Source organism: Oxyura jamaicensis, chromosome 1 (assembly GCF_011077185.1).
Source record: "Oxyura jamaicensis isolate SHBP4307 breed ruddy duck chromosome 1, BPBGC_Ojam_1.0, whole genome shotgun sequence".
NCBI classification, from domain to species: Eukaryota; Metazoa; Chordata; class Aves; order Anseriformes; family Anatidae; genus Oxyura; species Oxyura jamaicensis.
Genome location: NC_048893.1, coordinates 173,868,192 through 173,889,437, shown reverse-complemented (window position 1 = coordinate 173,889,437; position 21,246 = coordinate 173,868,192). Strand labels below are relative to the sequence as shown.

The 21,246-nt window shown below is 37.3% G+C and overlaps 1 protein-coding gene across 6 annotated transcripts in view; it reads left to right on the top strand.

Moving 5' to 3' along the window:
• Positions 1-21,246, top strand: part of ENOX1 (ecto-NOX disulfide-thiol exchanger 1) — a 366,706-nt gene that overhangs the window by 299,242 nt on the left and 46,218 nt on the right. For all 6 annotated transcript variants that reach the window (XM_035322371.1, XM_035322349.1, XM_035322363.1 and 3 more), the window contains 2 exons: positions 85-191; positions 3,398-3,515. In XM_035322371.1, coding sequence (XP_035178262.1) covers positions 85-191; positions 3,398-3,515 — 225 coding nt within the window. The remainder of the gene's footprint in view (positions 1-84; positions 192-3,397; positions 3,516-21,246) is intronic.

Sequence of the window (21,246 nt, the reverse complement as noted above, 5' to 3'; positions counted from 1 at the left end):
AGACTCCTAGTGTCTTTGCTTTGCTTCTCTATAGTGATCACAACATAAATTGCTTGTCTTGTTTGACTTCCTTGTTCACCAAAGTTGAGCAGATTGTCGCCGTTTTCAACGCTTCTACCAGACAAAAAGCTTGGGACCATTTCTCGAAAGCCCAGCGAAAGAACATAGACATTTGGCGAAAGCATTCTGAGGTTGGTGATTTTATTATTACTTTCTATCCATCATCTCACAGCTGGATTGACACAGAATTAGTGTGATTTTAGCTGGACATAGTGTATTCAGCAATATTTACGGCTACCATTTTAGCTGTTAATCAACTGGCCATTATATAGGATCATCTACAGTATGAATTGCTCCCATTGCTCTCATTATGATAATAGTCATTAAATAACACTAACACAGAGAGCAATGTGTTTTTATTTTTCATGTAAGATTTGGGAAATCGTTGGAGGAATATGTTTACTATCTAAAATAATGAACTGAAGTAGTGAAATTTAGTAACACTATTTTCAACTAACGATAGAATTAAGAATTATTTAAGAAAAACATCTTTGTAGGAGTCATTGTGACCTGGTTCTAAAAGAAGGATTCTATGGCACTTTTTTTTTTTTTTTTTTTCTGGTTGTACCATCATATGGTAATTGTAAGATACTTTGCTTGAAAATAAAATAAGAGAATTTCTTTCCTAAATAATGATTTAAGCATACTCAGTCCAGAATTATGACATATTTCTTCCCATTTTGTTATGTTTGTCTTTAAAAAAATAGAAAAATAAATCATTTGCATTGATTCTAAGTATATTGCTTGCAAAGAAAAGAGTATAAATGTAATCATAATACTACAAGGATTAGCATACATTTGTGGCTGTCATAAGCATGAGCAGCAGAACTAGGATTCTAACTCTCTTTGCTGCAAGTGGCAGCAAAGGAAGTGATAGACCTCATCTTGTGTTTTGGTCATCCAGCTTTGGTTTTTAATTCAGTATATACGCTATGAGCCTGTATGTTAAAAAGTAAGTACCACTGTCTTTGTTTTCTCTCTCCTCTTCCTTTTTTTTTATTTTTTTTTTTTTTTTAATATGAGCAACTTACATACACTTGGCTTACCTTCATGTAGTACAGTATGTTGATTGTTAGTATGAAGGTCCTTTAAATGATTTTTCTCTGTCTCAAAATAAAAACTTTAGAAGGTAAGGTGCACTTATTTAATTATTTTGTAGTACACTTGTAAAATAAGTGTTGTACACTTAGTTTGAGAAACACTAAAGTGCTGTGATATAAATCATTTGGATAACATTTTAAGTGCCCATTAACTAATGCTAAATTACAGTTGAATACCAATGGCACTAAATGTAACATCCACATGAATACCAAATGAATTCTTTATTATCAGTGCTATTATGGTGAATACCAAATGACTTCACAATAATGGGACACTTAAAATAAAATGTTAGCATAATTTATTGCTAGAAACTGTATTTCGCATTTTGTTCACAAATATTTCATAAAAGTAGTGGATAAAGCCTGGGTTTGATTCAAAACTGGGAAGCTGGGGGTTGATATTTGTCTTATCACTCAGCAAGGTATGAAAGTATGATTTGTTGGTAGTTTATTTCAGTTATGTTAAGATGATCCTGTCTTAAACCAACTTTCCGTAAAGGGATGTGGTGTATCATTGATTTGCCGGCTTCTAAATCTTTAATAAAATTAAATGTTTAAGGGTTGAACTTTCCAGAAATGTTAATTCACTACTTGCTTTTTCAAGTATTATTGCCTTTTGTTTTCCTGAAAGGAGGATATTAAAAGCAATTCAAATATATGTGAAGCCTCTCACTGAACCAACATATTTTCGAAATGCCTGTTTTTCAGATGTAAAATATGACAGAAATGTACCAAATGGCATCTTTGATTTAAATCATACTGTCTAACCATGACATTATCTGCTGATTTGTTTAATTATCTGATTACCTACCCTTGTGTTCTGACTTTAGGAAAGCTTTGCTAGAAACCCAAGCCCAGAGCAAACACTCATACACATTGACATTCTCCATGGAAGATTATTGGCTTTGCTGATAGTGTAGAAATTGATGCACCAAGGACATTTATCCCCTAAAGAGGGAATAAATGTAAGCTTATGTCTGCTCATGTATGCAGTCAATATTCCCCAGTAAAAAATGCAGGTAGCATTTTCCAATGAGGAAATAAGCTTGCTAATTTCTTCCAGAGATGTTACTTATTGTATGAGACACTAGTTGAGAATTTGCCATTTTAATATTTATTTATTTATTTGAAATTATTGTATAAAAGCCCACTAATTAGCTTCCTTGCTTTTGCTGTGATTAATGGACATGTATACATCCATCAGAGTATTTGAGATCTCCTGATGAACCAAGGGTACAGCTAAAGGGAAACGCCTTTCCTTTTTTCATCCAGTCCCTCTCTGATAGCTTATTGTTAATTGCATGGAGCCGTGGTTGGGCTCTTCAATAACGTTCCTCCTTCCGTGCACCTCTTTCTTGTTTCAAAGATTTCAAACCACCTCTTTGGGAATTAGACTCTTTGTCGTCAGAAAAATTAGCTGTCTGCAGGCTGAAAAGGCCTACACTAATCACGGTGCAGCATCCCTGTGTTACACCTGACAGGATTATTAGGACAAAATAGAGTTCTCTCAATCTTCTCAGAGCTGCCTTTAGAAAGCCAGCCGCTACACCAGCGCCAGCCTTTCTGCCGAGAACAAAGCCCGTCTAGGTTCCCACAAAGCCCTCATGCCTGATCATTTCCCCAGCAAAACGTGCACAGGTTTCCTACACCCTGCCCTTGCAGTGGTCACCCAGAGACCAGCCAGTTTTTTCCCACCAAGATGCAGAAGTTTTCAGGACAAAATAAGGCACTTTTAGGGTGCAGTTAATCTAACTTCATTTTGATAGTTACCTTATCGATATGAATTGCTTTAAGGTGCTTGGGTTTTTTATTTTGCTATGAAAGGTGTCTGTAGGAACTAATTTTAATGGAAAAACCTGTATGCAGAGGAACCCTACCCCAAGTAACAGTGAGAAACAAGAATTAAGCAGGCTAGCAGTTTATCAGTCTGCTTTATATACCTTTTTAAACACTATAATTGCTGCTAAAACTTTCTTCTATGTTTAGCAGAACCAAAGATCACTTGAAATGGAGACCCACTTTTTCTCTTGTTTTCTGTTACCATTGATAAATTCAATTCTTCCACATGAAAAATTCCCTGTGCTACTGTTCTTATAAATATTCATAGCCAAATAAATACAATTACAATGATAAATCATGTATAATTAAAATTAAGAGCAGTTTTAAAAACAGATACTATTGATAAAGCAGTGACTTTATGTAAGTTAATACTGACAAAAGGTTATTTTGGATTTTAGGAGCTCCGAAATGCTCACAGTGAACAGCTCATGGGAATCCGCCGGGAAGAGGAGATGGAAATGTCTGATGATGACAGTGGTGACAATCCTAGTAAAAAGCTGCGAGTAGATGATTCAGGTAAAGCCAAATCCTCTCTAATGTCCCCAAGTATATATAGATGTTGCTTTTTTTAAAAGCAAACAAAAACTCACATATGAGAAGTGACATATTAATAGCTGATTATATAAAACTATCTTATTTTAAATCCTCAAAAACTAGTTATCTGAATGATACGAGCTGTGTCTAGGAGGTTTTTGTCACCTGCTATGAAATATGATAATGAAAACTCTCCAATTCTGCCCATGGCTGGAAGCATTATGTTTCTTTAACACGCTGTCTGCAGTCTTGCATAATACTATTTAATTCCACAGTAGTAGCATCTTACTATGAGAGCAATCGCAATTCTGCTTCAGTCAGTATTTTCTAAGACTTACCTTTCTTAACAGCAAATACACAGTAATGTATAACAAATACACTACACCATTTTAACTGTGTGTTTTCTGGAATTAACTTCTAAGGGTACATTTTTTACAATATGGTACGGCATGCTGCATTAATTTGACACATATTAGATGGCTGTCAAGAAAAAAAGAACAAGGGTGATTGTAATGTTTGAAAGGGAAAGCAACTTCTTCAGCCTCCTCCAAGTATATCCAAGATCCAGAGCTGACATTCAAGGACATGGCTCACAAGCTACTAATTTACTGGTAAAATGATCTGGATAGAACCTTTGACTGATTTCTTGACATTAGCTAACAAAGTTGTGAGAAGTTAACAAAAGTTTGCCCATTCAGAAACTCACCTTCAAAAAGAAGCTGAAGCCAAAGCATGACTGCAAACAGCCAGACACCAGTGAGCTTTACGGAAGGAGAAGGAGAAGGTAGTACAGAAAGAAACAGAGTCTGATGATGAGGACCATTTTGATCTAGGCACCATGTAGGCACTATATTAAGAAAGGAAATAATATCATCCATTCAATGGGTTCAAGTGCTCATAGAGAAGTGTTCTTTGACTCCTCTTGTGAAAAAATGCTGTGTGAGGTCAAAGTAATCCAGAAGTTAAGGCCAAAGGAAGGAGTGTCATTCTGGCAAGGAATTTTTTACTACGTATGGCATTTCTCATGAGGGGAGGATTAATGTTTTTCCTGAAAGAAAAAATTCATCAATACAACATGTAGAGGGTGGCCTTAATTTTTACATGGCTAATTGCATGGGTTTGAATTTTCTAGAAAGTATTAGCAGAATGCTTGTGGCTGAGACAGTGGGTCTCTGCAGGCAAAGTACTGCTAGCCATCAGAGATTTTTATAAGTGTCTAATCATGTTACCTTGACTATGTCCAGTCTTATGGAGAGAAGTCAGCAGAATTAACAATGGGAATGTAGAGCCAGAAATACCCACAGCTTGCACTCCAGAAAAGGAGTAATGATGTTTTAAACTGCCATACTCATTTGTCTAGCTGGATTTAACATATGCGTGTGTAGGGCTGAGCTGTGTGGGTCATTCTTTTTTGCCTCTGATTAGTATCACAAATAGGAAAGCATGTTTGGTTTTCTTCCATAAAACGGACATTTCTATCAAATGTTTTGATATCTGATATTTCTACTGTATTCCAGAGTACTTCATTTTATTAGTATTTTTATAACGTGGGCACTTGACTCCCCTCAATGACAAGAGTAGCAAGCCCAGTACTTTGTTGCATACTAAATCAAAATTTAGCAATATGAATCCACTTGAATACTTGTCCATCATTGTCCATTGTACCATTCATCATCCTCTTGATCTTAGTGGAGATGATCCAGCCTGCTGCACAGAGTCATCCAGTTCTAAAATTATTTTTTATAGCTTTCTTCTTCTAACATTACGCTCTCAAGTAAAGCATGTGAATTTGATTCATCTGTCATTGACAATAGGGGAAACTTGTTATACCATAAAAATATTGTGTATAGAATATGGATAAATAAAAATAAAGTAAGAGAAAAACATATTTTTCATTTTTATGTACAGTATTTTTTAAATTGTTATTGGTGTTAGCCATCTTCACTTTTTTTTTTTTTTTTCCTTTTTCTTTCTTTTTGAGTATATCATTCCAGAACCACCTCTTTATCTCACTGGAGTGGCTACTTGTATTCAAGTAGTTATTTGTATTCATGGTCACCTTTGTTTTACAAAGAATATCTTTTAAAGTCTTTCATCACAAAGAAACAATTCTGTACAGCAAGAAAACTGGCACTTTCCTTATTTTTAACCCTTTCTCTTAAAATTTTTGCCTAAATTCTTAACCATGGGGAGGACAAGGCTTGAATAACACAAGTAATATATTGTTCCTCTTCAATTCAAAGACAGCATGCACCCATAAAGGTTTAAAAGTCCAACTCCAAAAATGTCAGAAGCAAGCAGAGGTGATGAATTGATTTGGATAGTCTAGTTCCAGAGTTTTGGATTGCCTCTCCTGTCATCCTAAGGACTTTCTTGAGGACTTTACTTTTCAGCCTGACAAATGAATTTCACCATCTACACAAAGGAGGGAACAACACTGCTGGGAGGTTACTGTCCCCAAACCTACAACAGGTAACAGAGATTTCCCCAGTCTCTAATACCTGAGTGAGGTCTTTTTTATTATTTCACCTATTTAAATCATCCCTGGTGTGAGAAGGCATAATTTCAAAATAATTCAACAAAATAGATGGGTTTCTAAGACTTGATTCCATCTCACTAAAGTGTGCAGTTTCAGCAGTCTCCCAGTGTAATTTGTTCTGTTACTCAAGCCTTTTTCATTCAGAAATAACACCACATCTGCAAGCATTTAGATAGTGTGGTGCTGAGTGTGTCACATCTCCTCACAGATAGACTGAATTAGAATGAAAACTCTTTTCTATAATATCTGAAAATTATCATTGTGAAAAGGAGAGGGTGGATACCAGCCCCAGCATTTGAAAACACAGAGCAGCACATCTAAGTCCCGAGACTGTGTGAGGACCTCAGTGCCTGACTGTTAATCCAGACTTGCTGGGCTTCAGTTTTCAGAGCAATGTTACAGTGAGCCAAGCTCTTGTACACAACTAATTCCATGGATTTGGAGTAGACGATGAAAAATCAGTTAGCAAGAATGGTTTGCATTCTTCCTTCAAGCCATGAAAGATATTAAGTCATGCAGGAGAACAATTTGTGTTCTGTATTAGAAATCTGCTAATGGCTGTTTGGGAAAATTCATGCTTGTTTCTTGAGGCAATATGGAACTGCTCAAGAGGGACTCATTGCAAAGTGCATCTCTCTATTCTAGACTCAAATCCTCTTCTTTCATCTGCCAATTGCTCTTCCTCTAGTTGTTGATGAGCCTGATTTACTGATATCATTGACTCAGTGGCAGAACTGGAATGAGAATTGGGATCTTTGGTCTCCTGGACCTGTCTTCCATTCTGTAGCCCATGGTGTAGAGCTGGGGTACTGTCTCCTGTACAAAGACCTTCTGCTCCTCCAGGTGTTTTAAAAGTTATTCTCCTATGTGTTACTTAGTACTCCCCCTTCTTTAGAAAGTGCAAGCGGAATGTTCAAGGAAAGGGGAGGCATCACTGCCTGCTTGTTTTGTTGGAGAGCGTCTCAAACTGCTGCCAGGACCTCCTAAACAGCACTCCAGGGAAAAAAATAAGTTAGCTGAACAAGCATATATGCCTAATTTATAGGAATTCTTCTGGATTCACAGACCAAAGATCACTTGCTATACGGGGAAAGGTGGCAAAAGGCTGACCTGAGACTGAGTGAATCTGACCTGTGGGCACAGCTATTCCTCCAGAATAATGTTTTCTTCAAAATTCAGCCTTTAAACACTGATTTTTCTGTGTTGTGGATTTTGGAGTTTGAAAGGGACAAGAGGATTGCTGAAGTAAAGCTGGGAGATTGCTAAGAAAAAAATAATAATGATGATTGGCAACTCAGGTAATACATTTGAAAGTCAGGGTGCAGCTACTGAAGCATTAGCACAGGGGAAAAAATGAGATTCTGCGCTGGAGTCTAGAGGATATAGGAAAATCTTCAGAATGATCAGGATTTATGGATGCTTCATCTCCCACCTGCTGGCACTGGGAGTAAGGATCCACATGTAAAAGACTCCAAAGTAATTTTAAGAATTAGTGAAGTGAAGCTGTGTGTTGTAGAAAAGAGCTGAAGTTTGGTTTATGCCTAGAAGGCACCTGTAATTTTACTTTTAAGGGGAGGTGGGTTAATCTCTCACTTTTGCAGTTCTCCGCAACATGCCATTAATTCCAGCTCCAACTTCAGTGAGAGACAGCGGTCAGCACTGCAGAAATGAGAAAATGTACAGTGCTTGCAAAGGGACACAGGAAGGATAGGGCTGGGATTGCAGAGCCCTGGGCCAAATCTACATACCTCACCGCAGGACAAATCAATGAACCTGGGGTATTTCAGTATCAAAGGGAGGCAATGATCTGTTCATTCACCCACTCCCTGTCCTGTACATGTGGATGATAAACACCTTGGAACAGGGCTGTATCCAGCTAAATATACTTGGAATAGCCCACTCTTTGGGCCCTGGATTACTTCACCACCATCATATTACCTGTGATGACACTTCTTAATAGCATTCTGGGGACTGTATGCAACTAATAAATTCAAGTTAAGCAGTGTATGCCCAGTCTGAACACACAAGACCTCCTTGGCAGGATACCATAACATACCCAAAGTAGGTGCCAAATTTAAACACTGCAGCTCGTGCCTTGAACAGCAGCCTGTATCTTTAAGCACTCTTCTGAACCGTTGTGTCCTCTTTGCAGCATCAGCAGAGTTAGTTGCCATAGGAGACAGTCCGAACAGTGGGCAGTCCATCTGACAGAAGAGCATAAGTCCTCGTGAAAGTCAGGATTTGACAATTGCACCCCTGTGCACACAGCATAAAACAGGCTTTGTGATATTGTCCATAAGTCTATCCTGAAAGTTGCAAGCCTGGCAAGTCTTCAAGGAAAGCCTGAAACAACACCAAAATGATCTGCGTGATGCTTATTCATCTTTTCTCTGCAATTCAATCTTCTTTTGCTTTCTTTAAAGCTCATGTGAATGCAGAGATGCATGCATATAATAGAAACTGTGCGCTATAGCTGGATTAAACTAGTAGGAAAGCTTTCTACAGCTTGTTACAACTTTGAATGGAAATTGCTCAGCCCCAGCTGTGTGGAGCTGAGCTTTGCTCTTCCTTTTCCTCTGGCTGGCCTGGTGTCACGGCACATCTCATGTCAAGTCTTCCTCTTCCTACTGATTCCCTGGACCACACACTTCTCTCTTCCTTTCTTGTAAACCCAGTCTTATTTTTCTGTCATTACTTCTCCATTTAATAGCTTTTTAACATTAGACTTTGTGAAAGCAATACCAATATTTAACGAGCCCATAATTTGCCCGTTTTCCTTTTAAACACTTGTTGGTAAAGATAATGTAAAATAGCAAGATGTATTTACTTCAAAAATTAATGGGCTGGCATTGGTTTATTCCTCAGATAAATCAATACTCTTTCAAAGCCATTAGCAGCTGGTGCCTTAATCAGCCCTGTGGCAATAAACATATAAACACATATGCAGAGGAAAATAAAACTTGTTAGCAAAATCTGCTAATCAGGTTTTATAAACCGTCTCAAGAAGAACATATTTAAAATCTGAAGAACTGAATTGTCACTGTACTGACACAGTCTCCTCTCTAGCTGGAGGAGACAGCTGAATAACCCTTTTTGAGCTCTGTGAGTGGTGTAACTTGCCTTCAAATGGAGATGCTCTGGACACAGCAGAGACAATCAGCTTTGCTCCCAGGGACCATCAGAGATGATCACTAGAAAGCAGCACAAGATGATTACTCCCTCTACGCAGGGAAAAGTCTGCTGTACTGTCTTTCACAGCATGCCAGTTCAGAGCTGTTATCATCAGGCAGACTCCAATTTTCTGCCTTAAAATGCATTCCGTTTTTCCCACCACTTTTACAAATATAGGCTAAAATCCAGGAAGCATGTAGGCAAGGGCCTAATTTTATGCCCCCAGTTTTAAGTCAATTTGGCTTTAATCATGCTATTTGTGCAGCTGAATTTAGCAGAAATACCTTGATGAATCAGGGCTGGAAGTAGGTGCTGTCTGTCTGCCTTGGGGAAAAAAGGTAGCCTCATCCTGTCCCAAGTACTGGGTCTTTTCCTCTGGGCCAGCACATTGGCTTTGGATGAAGGTCTTGTAGACACAGCAGTGAAGAGGTTAAAAACCTAACTTTCAATTTTTAGAGGAAATAGACACTTCAAAGACACTCCCCTGATATGGGTTTTAGGAGGATGTCCCGTTAACTACAAAACAAGTCTGTTGTGCTTTGATGCTTTGCAACTGCCAGAAATACTATTATCTAGATTACATTTTATTAGGTTTTCTGGGTATTTCATACTGATAAGGTTTTATGCAGGATCATTACATATGAGAATAGATTTAATCCTGTTTTTAGTAAGCTTTAAGGACACTGAGGGATTATTTATGTAATAAGATGCAAAGTTGCTATGGAAAATGCTATAGCAACCTAACATCTTCACAAAACCAAGCAGCCGCTTGTGACAGCAATCCAAATTTACATTTATTTTAGTGTCATTTTATTGACATTCTTAGTATCTCATTTTGACAGCATGTTAAAATATGTTTTGCATTCATGCTAGAACAAAATTAACAGCATGTTGTTGGAATGAAGATGATGCTTATAATTTTTGGAGATAATTTTAGCATATTTCATTTTGTGTAAAAGCATTAAAATAGTAGTGAAATGAAGTTTAGGTGCATCCCCTCTGTGTGTAATACAGCAAACAATGTGCATTGAAAGTAACATTTTATGAGTCAGTGAAAGCTAAACCATTTTTATTTATTTGCTTGATATCTGAATGAAAATATTTTTAAGAAAAAATATGATTTTGTTATCAGAATTAATTTCAAATCCTGTATCTTTTATTATAACTTTCCCTGTTCAAGATACAGGCTGTAATTTTTCATTAGGTTTCACAAAGCTGAGCTTAATTGCTGAATGCATAGACTTGCAGTTTGGTAGGGAATTGCCATGCTTAAATGGGACTTTTCCAAAACACAGAGTAACAATATATGTTGCCCTATATGAGGTTAAATGAAAAAGGAAGAAAAAAAAAAAAAACAAACACAAAGCACCAAAACAGCCTGAACTCTGTCCTGTGCTCATTGCTGTTAATAATGAAACTCACATTGACTTCAATGGGAGCAGAAGCGAGCTCTATGTATTGATTTTCTCCATCCCCCTCTATTAAGAATTTTGAAGTGCGGCTGTAACATTGTTGAAGTGGGATGTTGGCAGCAAAATCAATAAAAGACAATATTAGAACATATGCTGTTTTCAGCTTCCTCACAATTTGATATAGCTGGTATTAGCATCCTTCTCCAAATTACACTTCATGCTTTCTATAAAGTGACCTTCCTTATAGTGCCCTCTCCAATATAGAGCATTTGTGCTCTTCCTCCTGCATTTAGCCTTCAAGAGAATGAGCCCTTTTTATAATAGTGAAGGTGGTTGATTCTGAACAGAGAACAAATAAATTCCTTGAAGTGTGGCTTCATGGTGCCCACAGCCTAAACTCTATTTCTGACCTCTTATGGAAGATCATTTCTATTATTATTTGAACTAAGCTCTTGGTTAGGATTTTCTTAATTATGCTGCCCTTCATGCCCTGATGTTTTAAGGAACTCTTTTTGCTCCAACATATTACAGAAGCTTGGAGATACTGCTTGAAGTGGAGATGTTGGTACTTTCTTATCCACTTACCTTCTTAATCCGTGAAACAACAGACATTGCTAAAGTAGCAGAGTAGATCATGGTCAGAAATCAGTCTTTTACAGCATTAATGCAAACTTCTAAGCTCAGAATTACAGGTTTGGGGAGCATCCTTATGTCACAAGACATGAAAGGCTGGCTGAAGTTTCCAAAGCATTAAAAGCTTCATTTTCAAAGTATGCAGTTACTCAGTCCCTATGGACCCAGCAGACTGGCAGCTTGTGATGTGGTCTCATGCCAGGAGTTCAAAACCCAGCCAGCAAGGCTCACGCTTCAAGCTAGGTGGCCACAGAAATTCCCCAAACTACTACAGGTTAGTGTTGCTGTTTTACTTTGATGAATGAATAGATCTTAGATTCAGAGGAGTTTCATTATGTCCTTCTCTTTCATTTTGATTTAAAGACTATCTCAAGAAAATATGCTTCTTACTAATGTCACATATCCACAGTGTAACATTTTTGTGAGCAATATGTTGAAGATTCAATTCTGCTTAGGGGTGAGTGATTTTCTTTTAGTCTTATTTGGTTTTACATTCATGGCAAAAGAAAGAGAAATTAAATAAAAGCCATCTTGTACATAAAATGACCAAGTGAAGAACTAGATAACACACCAATTTATTCCACTTCTCTACTAATTCAAACATGTGATTCCTTGAACACCAGCATATAGAACTCCAAAGGAGGAAATTAGTTTCTTCTTTGTTACAAGGAAAGTGTTTTGTTTTGTTTTGTTTTGTGTTATTTTTCCATTCCCTTCCCTTCCCTTCCCCCCCCGCCCGTGACCTCCCCTCCCCTCCCCTCCCCGCCCGTGACCTCCCCTCCCCTCCCCTCCCTGCCCTGCCCTGCCCTGCCCTTCCTCCCATGTTGTTGTTGTTGAAATTAGAAGTTCTAATTGCTATTTTTTTCTACCTTTCCACAGGCAAATAGTTTGCTGTCTTTTTGCTTATTTATTCAAACCTCCATGTATTCAATTCATAGTAAGTTGTAACTCAGACACAGGAAATGTGCCAAGCATGCAGTTACAGCACTTCTGTACCCAGTTATTGTTCAAGTGTTTCTGCAATTACCAAGTGTCCACCTCACATGTCAACTAGGGATCTACCTGGAAAGACTTATATGGATACTAGTCCAGAACACCAGTTTCTAGATTGCTTGTTTTTCATGTGTCAGCTATAGACAGTCTTCCCTCTTCAATTTGTCTGAGAAAGTGTGTACTTGTAACAGTCGAGGAAGAACACAAAAGTAAGACCTCTCCCCATATTGTTCTATTATCAGATATTCTTCTCTCTCATCATTTCTTGTTGATAGGCTTTGAGATGCCTGTTCTATTAGACCTTGATCCCACAAGCTATTGCCTGCTGCTCAGAGAGTTTGCACTCACCTTCTGCTCAACACCCACAGATACAAAGTCCTAAGTAATGGCTTACCACAGTCTGATACAAGGAGTATTTTACTGTTCTTTCTTCAAAGTTACATACTTTTTGCAAGTTTCAATAAATAGTGTGTTTCTGGAAGGACTGGAAGTACCACCAATCTCTCTAGAAACCTGCCATCTGCAAGTTCACAACACTTGTTTTTTTCTCAGTAGCTGAGAAATTACCTACTAAACATGTTAAATTGCAGAGAATCACGGTGACCTTAGTTTGCAGATAATGTGTATGCTGAAGGTAGGAAGTAGGAGAGAAAAGAGGTTTTGGCTTGCAGATTTAACTCTTCTGTATACTCTTCTATTACCATAAGGGATAAATGGCTTAAGAAAACTTAGTTTTGAATGTGACAATCAAGAAATTCGAAGTTCCTTGTGATCACTTGCTGATGCCTTCCAAAAAGGTAAAAAACAGTATCCCTAGATTTTTTACCTAAGACGTAAAGTAACTGAGAAAGTATTTCAGTACTATGCACAATTTTAAAGAAAAATTATCTCAGCTCTCCAATCCAGTACAAGGTCAGAGAGGTAGCTGGATAAATGCTCTCCTGCAATTTAAGGTGCAATAGAATTTTGTACAAAGGTTGTTTATCCTCACATTTATAGAAAGCACTTTGCATTTACAATCAGAATTTTCCTACTATAAATCAGAACAATTCAAAACAGCACAGGCACCTAGAGCAGTCAGATCAGCCCTTTCTTCCCCTAATGAATGTGACAAATTGAGGGATTCATATGCACACTGTCAGGTTTGTTTCCAAACAGGTTTGTTTCCAGCAATGACAGTTTCTTCATATTTATGCATCCTACAGATTCCTTTTTGAAGTTGTCATGGTTCTGGGCCTCAGTGCAATTCCTAGTTTAAATGTCAACAGTAGCAGTGCAGCCATGCATGTTGTAAAGGCCAGTGTTTATTGTTTATATCAGAATGAAACTATGACAATTACTTTCACTCCTAAGAAATAACCATCAGTAATCCACCTATACAGAGGTTTACCTATATATATAATAATGCTTGAATATCCTAGATAATTTGTGTATCACGTACACACATACATATAATCTATTTACACAATATGCATATGATTAATGTAACATATATGAAGCATTGAGCATCCATCAGCATATCTTGTGTGGTGCAAAGTTCCAAAGTCTGCACCTTCAATTGCAAAGCACCATTAACACAAACAACATATTTTTTCTTTATTACTGATGTAGGAGAGGGTCATCAATGCTATTTGGCACCTTCCCAGTAACCAGCACTTTTCTTATTTGAGTGAGCATACCCCCTTCTCTCTTGAGAGTAAAATCTTTGTTCATTTTTAGTGTTACAGGAAAACAGTCATTTCTTGAGAATCACTGATTAGAGGAAAAAGTCGCTTCTTTCCTGGCATCTTTAAAACACAGTCTCTGTAGAATTGTCCTAATGGTTTAATTTCTCAATTATAAAAAATAAATAAATAAAATAAAATAAAAGCAGAACCTCTAAAAGAGATTCAGTGCTTGATTAATTATGTTTAACTGAGGCAGCAGTTTTTCAAGAATTTCTTGGTAAACACATAAAGAATAAGTATCTGAAAAATTCACCTCATCACAGACCAAATAGTCTAAGAAAGAGGAGTGACTTTTACTGATTTGTGAAAATATCTGAGAACCACTACTATTTTTGATCAAAGTTATATCTCTGTGTTTTCTTATGATGGCTGGCTTACTAGGCTGGCTTACTATGCCTCTAGTTCAAGAGGAGAACCAAGCAGAAAAGAAAGGGCAACTGCCAGCCCAGCTAACAGCCCAGCCATAGCAGTAGTCTGTGCAGAGGCAATTCTTCCCTCTCCTGTCTCCTCCTACGCACATGCCAAGTCCACTGAGCTTCATACTTATTATGGGCAGTAATAGAAGAAATGTGACCCAAAAAGGAGAGGAAACAAGATCCTTTTGGTTTGAAGAGGTGACTTGGAGAAACTGGTCTCAAAGGGCAGGCTAACTAGTGACTGTCAAAATATCATTTGTAAGTTACATAGATGACAGTTCTCCAAAGAGATGCTGTCAAGTAAAACAGACCTAAAATGTGACAGGCTTTGATATTTTTTGTAACAAGGGGGTCTATTCCAAATTCTAAATATGCATTTCAGTAATGTGATGTGACATCTTTGTAGGAAGAGAACAAAGCACTTAATGCTGCAACTTACCTGGGACCGAACTGGGTAAGAGGGAGCTGGAGCATGTACTGCAAAACAAGTGAGAGCAGAGACAAACATCTGGAAATGTCAGACAAGTGGGAATTACAAGTGGACAAAGAGATGGATGCTTGGTGCTGGAGGAGGAAATGAACTGTACAGAACCAGTAAACGAAAAAAAGAGGAAGGTATGAGGAGTGGGGAAGAAAGATTGACTTAAGTAGGAGATTAGTCTTCTGTGTTGGAGCCCTTTAGAGACAGTTGGTTCACTCTTCAAGTGTTTTATCTGCAGCCATGAGGTCTAGACCAATGATACTGAGCTGATCTACTGAGCTACTGATCATGTGTAATACTGCAATAAGTAATCTGCATCTAATTCCTGGGACTGGATAAAATGGTGAGATCAACTTCCCTTGTGTTTTTAACTAAAAGCTCAAATTTGTGAGGGCATGGTGAAATACAAAGAGCCGGTAGTAATCCACAGTCTAGAAATTCTGGAAGATACTAATCCAGAAACTTAAAGCTGAGGTTTTCAGTTAATGATCTCTCTAGGGCTTTCAATAAAATGTCAGATATCATGCGACTCATCATAACATCACAGGAGCTGGCAGCACCACTCTCTGGGGCATTCTTAGTCCACTGCAGAACCAGCATTTGCATACTACTTTTTGTGTGCTGCTTTGCTAGTTTTGTTATTAGGCCCAGCTGGACTGTAATCTGCCCTCCTCCCCATACCTTCTTTGCTATTTGCAAAACGATATGCTTCATTACACAATAAATAATAAGCCTTCATAAATTACTTGGTGAGCCACATGTATTGTAAACCTGGAAGAGAACAGTGCTATTGCTGAAGTCTGCTAAGCAGGATGAAGTTTTGTAAACTGAGAAAATCTCTCTTCAGAGAAATGCTTCAGTCTCTCAAATCTTACATCTGTGTGTCTTGGATGGGATGGATAAAATTGGCATTAAATGGCGGTGGAATTTTTCTTTCTTTCTCCTTCTCTCTCTTTTTTTTTTTTTTTTTTTATTTTTTTGGCAGCATCCTACCATCTACTAATTGTTCACCAGCAAGTTTTATGTGAATAGGGAGTCTGAAAATAATTCTCATGAGTATTCAATTTGAACATCTGGCATCATCATGAATGTAACTGGTATAATGAGTTTCTCTGCATTGAAGATAAGCAGCATGGTGAGGAAAGGACTTAGAAGCAACTGCACCTGAATAAAACAGGTTTTGTAAAAAAAGTAATTCTCCCTCCCAGTGTGCAGGCCTTAACTCCCACTAACATTAATGACAATAACCCCTCCACACATAGGATAATTAGTGCCCTTGGAGTTTAAATTTGCAGGTACAGAGACATTCAAATGAAGTGTGCCTAACATTAGAAAAAATGTGGAAATTGCTTCATTGTTTGGTTACATTATGTCTGAAGGGGAAAGAAAAAAAATGTTCATGGCAAGGTTAGCTTATAATTGCCCCAGATTATTTATTTTTATACAATTCTAATTCTGTTTTCAGAGTTTATTCAAGCTAATTTACTAGCTGCTTTCAAGTTTTAACCAAAGCTGTTTTGTTTTGTTTTGTTTTTAATAAAAAAAAAAATCCAAGTGACATGGTCTATTGGTGTAGAAACATGGGAGAACAAAGAAAGAATGTGGTATAGTAATAATGTTGCTTTTATCAGGTAATTTAAACACATTTCTATGCACCCATCATTGGTATCTGAATGTTTTTTATGCTGGTGATCAGGTACTTGGTAAACATCCACAAACAAGAGTGTCCTCCAAGAACTCAAAGCAATAGATCAAAGCCACCTGAAATACTGTAGAACTCAGGAGCTTGTCATTGTTAAAAAGCTGGGCTGAGAAGATGCCTCAAAGCGACCAGGGTGTAGCTTAGTCTTATTCTTCCAGAAAGCTTCCTGGAGATACCACTAAAGTGTTACTTTCCCAAATGCCTTTGAGCTATGCACAGAGTGTAACTAATACTTGTTCTCTGTGCTCTTTTTGTGGTAGGGTTTAAGAAAGTCAGGTATGAGACAGGGGCATCTCTATCTGGGCAGTTATAGTCAATAAGGGTCTCAAATTCCCTTCTGCCGGGAGCTGAGAACTAATGGAGATTATAAAGAAGGAGTTTGCAGAGCAGACATAGGTTAAAGCTTCGTCATTGCTCATTGTGCCCCCCTTACCCCAGAAACTATCCATTTTTCCTTCTGCAGTAGGGCTATGCCTTCCTTCCCACAGCCTCACAAATCTCTTGCAAACCCAATGTTTCCACCCCTCTCAAGCTGTGGGTCACTCACTGGCATCAACTTGCACACACTGTGCCACTGAGGGACCACACTCAGATCCTCAAACCCTAGCAAAAAAATTGATTTCCTATAGACTGGAGCACTAAGAAGAGTCTTATAGCGCAAAAATGAATGAGGGTCCAGAGGTTCCTTATAATGTATGAAACTGAGTTTCTTCCTTCAGGGCAGCCTTAGTCTCAGCTTCACCCTTTCCTGGCACACACCAGTGTCCATTATTCACTTTTGAACTATTTATCCATACACTCAGTCCCTGTCAAAAGCCCTACCTTCTTTTTTGTGCCACCACCATGAGCCCTACCGTGCTTCCTTTTCTTTTCACATATTGAACTCATGTCCAAAAGTTTCTTCTGTTTCACCTAACTCTTTCTAGATTCTGTCCTCCACCTTTATTCTGCCAAACTTCATACCCAAAACATGTTAACTTGTGTTTGAATTTCAGGGATAACTTTTCTTTGGTCCTTTCTTGAGCCCTTTCTCAAGTTAACATACAATATGCCATAGAATCGTATAGGTTGAAAAAGACCTTCAAGAACATCAAGTCCAACTACAAAATTGTTTCCTAGGTACAAAGAGGTGGCTTCAAATATTGCTTGAACAGACAGGATTCATTAGCATTTCAGTTTCTTATGTTTGGGCTACAAGACTAGTTGGTGCCTTCCAAAAGAGCCTGAAATCTGAAGACAGCTAAAGAGGCACTAAAAGTTCTCTAAGATGATTATTTATTTTTAAGGGTTGTTTTTGTTTGTTTGTTTTGTTTTTGTTTTTGTTTGAACATAACATCTGCTTCATGTATAATAATTGAATATTTAATAAAAAATTGATGCAATTATGGCTAACTTCAGGCAGGGGAGACAAACAGACACATACCATTAATGAAATGGTGTATCCCATTAGTGTACTGGTGCAGAGATCATAGAATCATAGAATCACAGAATGGTTTGGGTCAGAAGGGACCTTAAAGATCTCCTAGTTCCAACCTCCCTGCCATTGGGCAGGGACACCTCCCTCTAGACCAGATTGCCCAAAGTCCCATCCAGCCTGGCCTTGAACACCTCCAGGGAATGGACATCCACAGCTTCTCTGGGCAATCTGTGCCAGTGCCTCTGAGTAAATAATTTTCTCCTAACATTTAATCTCCCCACTTGTAGTTTTGAACCATTCCCCCATGTCCTATCTATATCTGCCTGTTGAAAAGGTCTCTCTCCATCTTTTTAATAAGCTCCCTTTAAGTACTGAAAGGCCACAATGAGGTCTTCCCAAAGCCATCTCTTCTCTAGCTCTCTCAGCAGATGTCTAGATTCAGTGATCTCTTCCATAAAGAGAGTATGATGATCTACATTGATATTCATTCTATTTAAAAGTTTCCTCTAGTATATTACTGTAAAGAATAAGAATTTAAAATATATTTTAGATACCTGTAAATTAAGATTGATATAAGAATTCAGACTATTATCTTCAAATCGTGAAATGCTGTTTTATCACAGAATCACAGAATATCAGCTAAGACCTTCCATGCTCTATATCTGCTAAGATCATCTTTCTTACTAATGGCAACTGTCATTATTGTATAATTCATCCTGTTTTCTACAGCATAAAGACATACCTCATGCCCTCCAGGACCCTCCACAAACATTTTTCGTTGCTGACATTCCCCTGGCTGTATTGCTTCACAGTTCACTTATTTGAAAAACAAGCAAGCTAGATGGAGGCCAAGGATAACTTTTATTGTTTATATTTATAGTTCTGAACTTTATGTCCTTATTTCTCTTTTCTTGCATTTTTTTTTCAGTCCCTCAAACTGCAAACACTTTGAAGTAGTAGCTGTTTATTGCAAGCTTTTTTTTTTGGTGGTGGTTTTTTATTTATTTATTAGACATTGTAAATGCTTTGCAATGGAATTGATGCAGACAAAAAAAAATACAGTAATAACAGCCATCATTTTTGACAGTTTTTGATGTTATCAAAAAAAAAAAAAAAGAGCATTATATGATTTTAAACTTTATTTTCAAGACAGTAAATTAGGATAATGGCATGGTAGAACTCAGGTGTAAGAAAGGCTTGGAAATATGTTCTTCATTTATTTTTATCCATGTCACTATATCAATACATTGGCTAAAGTTCCAAAACCCTGAGAAATTCTACTAATGAGGTTAGACTGAAAGACTGAAGATAAACAAACAAGCAAAGAAGTTGTCAATTTTACGATCCATTTCTTTAGAAGTACAGAAAAATCTATAGGAAAAAAACAATCTGTAGAAAAACTTCTACTAGAGGGATGTGAGGAAAGTCTATGCTCCTGAATTTACAAAAAGGTTTTCTATTATTGCCATTGTTTGCTCATTTGTTTTTCAGATATTATTTCCAGATTGAGGCAGATTCTTAAGATAACCTGCTGCCTATGCATTTCAACCAGGAGTGTCATCCATACATGAATTAGTAGTCTGTCATTTATACTAAATGTGATGTTATTAATGCCCAGGTGTGCTTTAATAAAACCGGTAGAATTTTTTAATTCCAAAAAAGTATATATAAATATAAATGCAGGGTATTTCCTGGCCACTGTGACATGATGTGTTATAAAATGTTACGATTACACTTTAGCACCTGTGTAGACTTACCCTATATTGGCTCCATTGGGTAACTATTATGCATTAAGTTAAATGCAATCAGAGAGTACCAGCTAAAAGTAAATGCTCATAAAGAAAGCACTCACCTAACAGTATCTGAAATATGTACCCTAGAAAAGTAATTTATTTTATTTTATTTTTCTGAGACATCAAGAGTACATCCTTAGACTCAGCAGATCCTTCAGTGGATTTCTGATCTGCCAGTCACTTCTTGTTTTAAGCAGACTGCCTTTTTGCTTTGGGTCTAATCCAGATCCACTACATGGAGCCAGTGTTGGCCACTGAGGCTGTTGCTGAACTCTGCATAGCACCCCTGCCTCTACACAAGCAGATCACACTAACCTCTTGCATGTGTTCAAAATATCAATGAGAAGGCTTCCCCTGCCTACATGTCTGATCTTTCTCTAGCTGCTTCTCTGAGACTGGTAGGTATCATTTGGCATCCCTCAGTGAAAATGTTATAAAGCATATATTGGGCTGGTTGCCAGCTGTGTTTTTTCAGGTACAAATATTCTCTTCTGCTTGCAGCACAGCAGCTATTTGAAATTCTTGACAGAGTTTTATTTTGATCTAGCTTCCTTGTATATAATTCTTTTGTAAAGGCTTTCAGCTTTCATTGTCTTTTTATCCTAAGTTTTTTAGCATGTCTCAGAGAGGGATTCTGTAGATGTGTATCTAAACTACCAAACTTAAAATGCAATCAGAACTTGTAAAGATAAGCTGAGTAAACTTTTTCAGCAAAAAAAATAAAATAAAAATAAAAAAAAAATAAAAAAAATGCACTCATCAGTTTTATCAACGAAGTCATAGAAAAAAAATCTGAACAAATTTGAAAAATATTTACTTTTTAAAATACAGATTACCCTCTCTGCAAAAACTCTCCATCAATTTTAATTTAGTATTAAATTAAGTGCTTTTCTATATGCACAAAACTTAAACAAACTGTTTTATTAGGGATCAAAAGCAACATTGCTCTGAAAGCAGAATGATTTTAAATCACTAAAACATAAATAACTTAAAATTACAGTCATGTTAGGTCAACACAAATAATCATTTTGATTTTGTTTCACATTTATCCTGTAAAAGAAATAGAGCCCCTGGGGCCCACCAGATGCCCTTCTTTGACTTATTCTCCATCTAATGACTTCTTTACTAACTGCTTTGTCCACACGTTAGGAACAGAGTATTTGTTGTTTAAAATTAAATAGCAAAAGAACTATGTATATGAACACCATATCATTTGTGGACTCATCTTTAATTAATTCATCTGAAAGTTTGTGACAGTTTAGTATTCTATTATATTGCTTTATGTGTTGCATCCTCCCTATTTAAGGACATATTTCTGCCTTGGACTCTTGTCTTTAATTGCTTACTGTGAATGGCTAGGAAGATCACCAGGGTGTATAATGATGTTGATAAGATCTCGCACACCTCTGGGAATCCTGCCTAATATCAC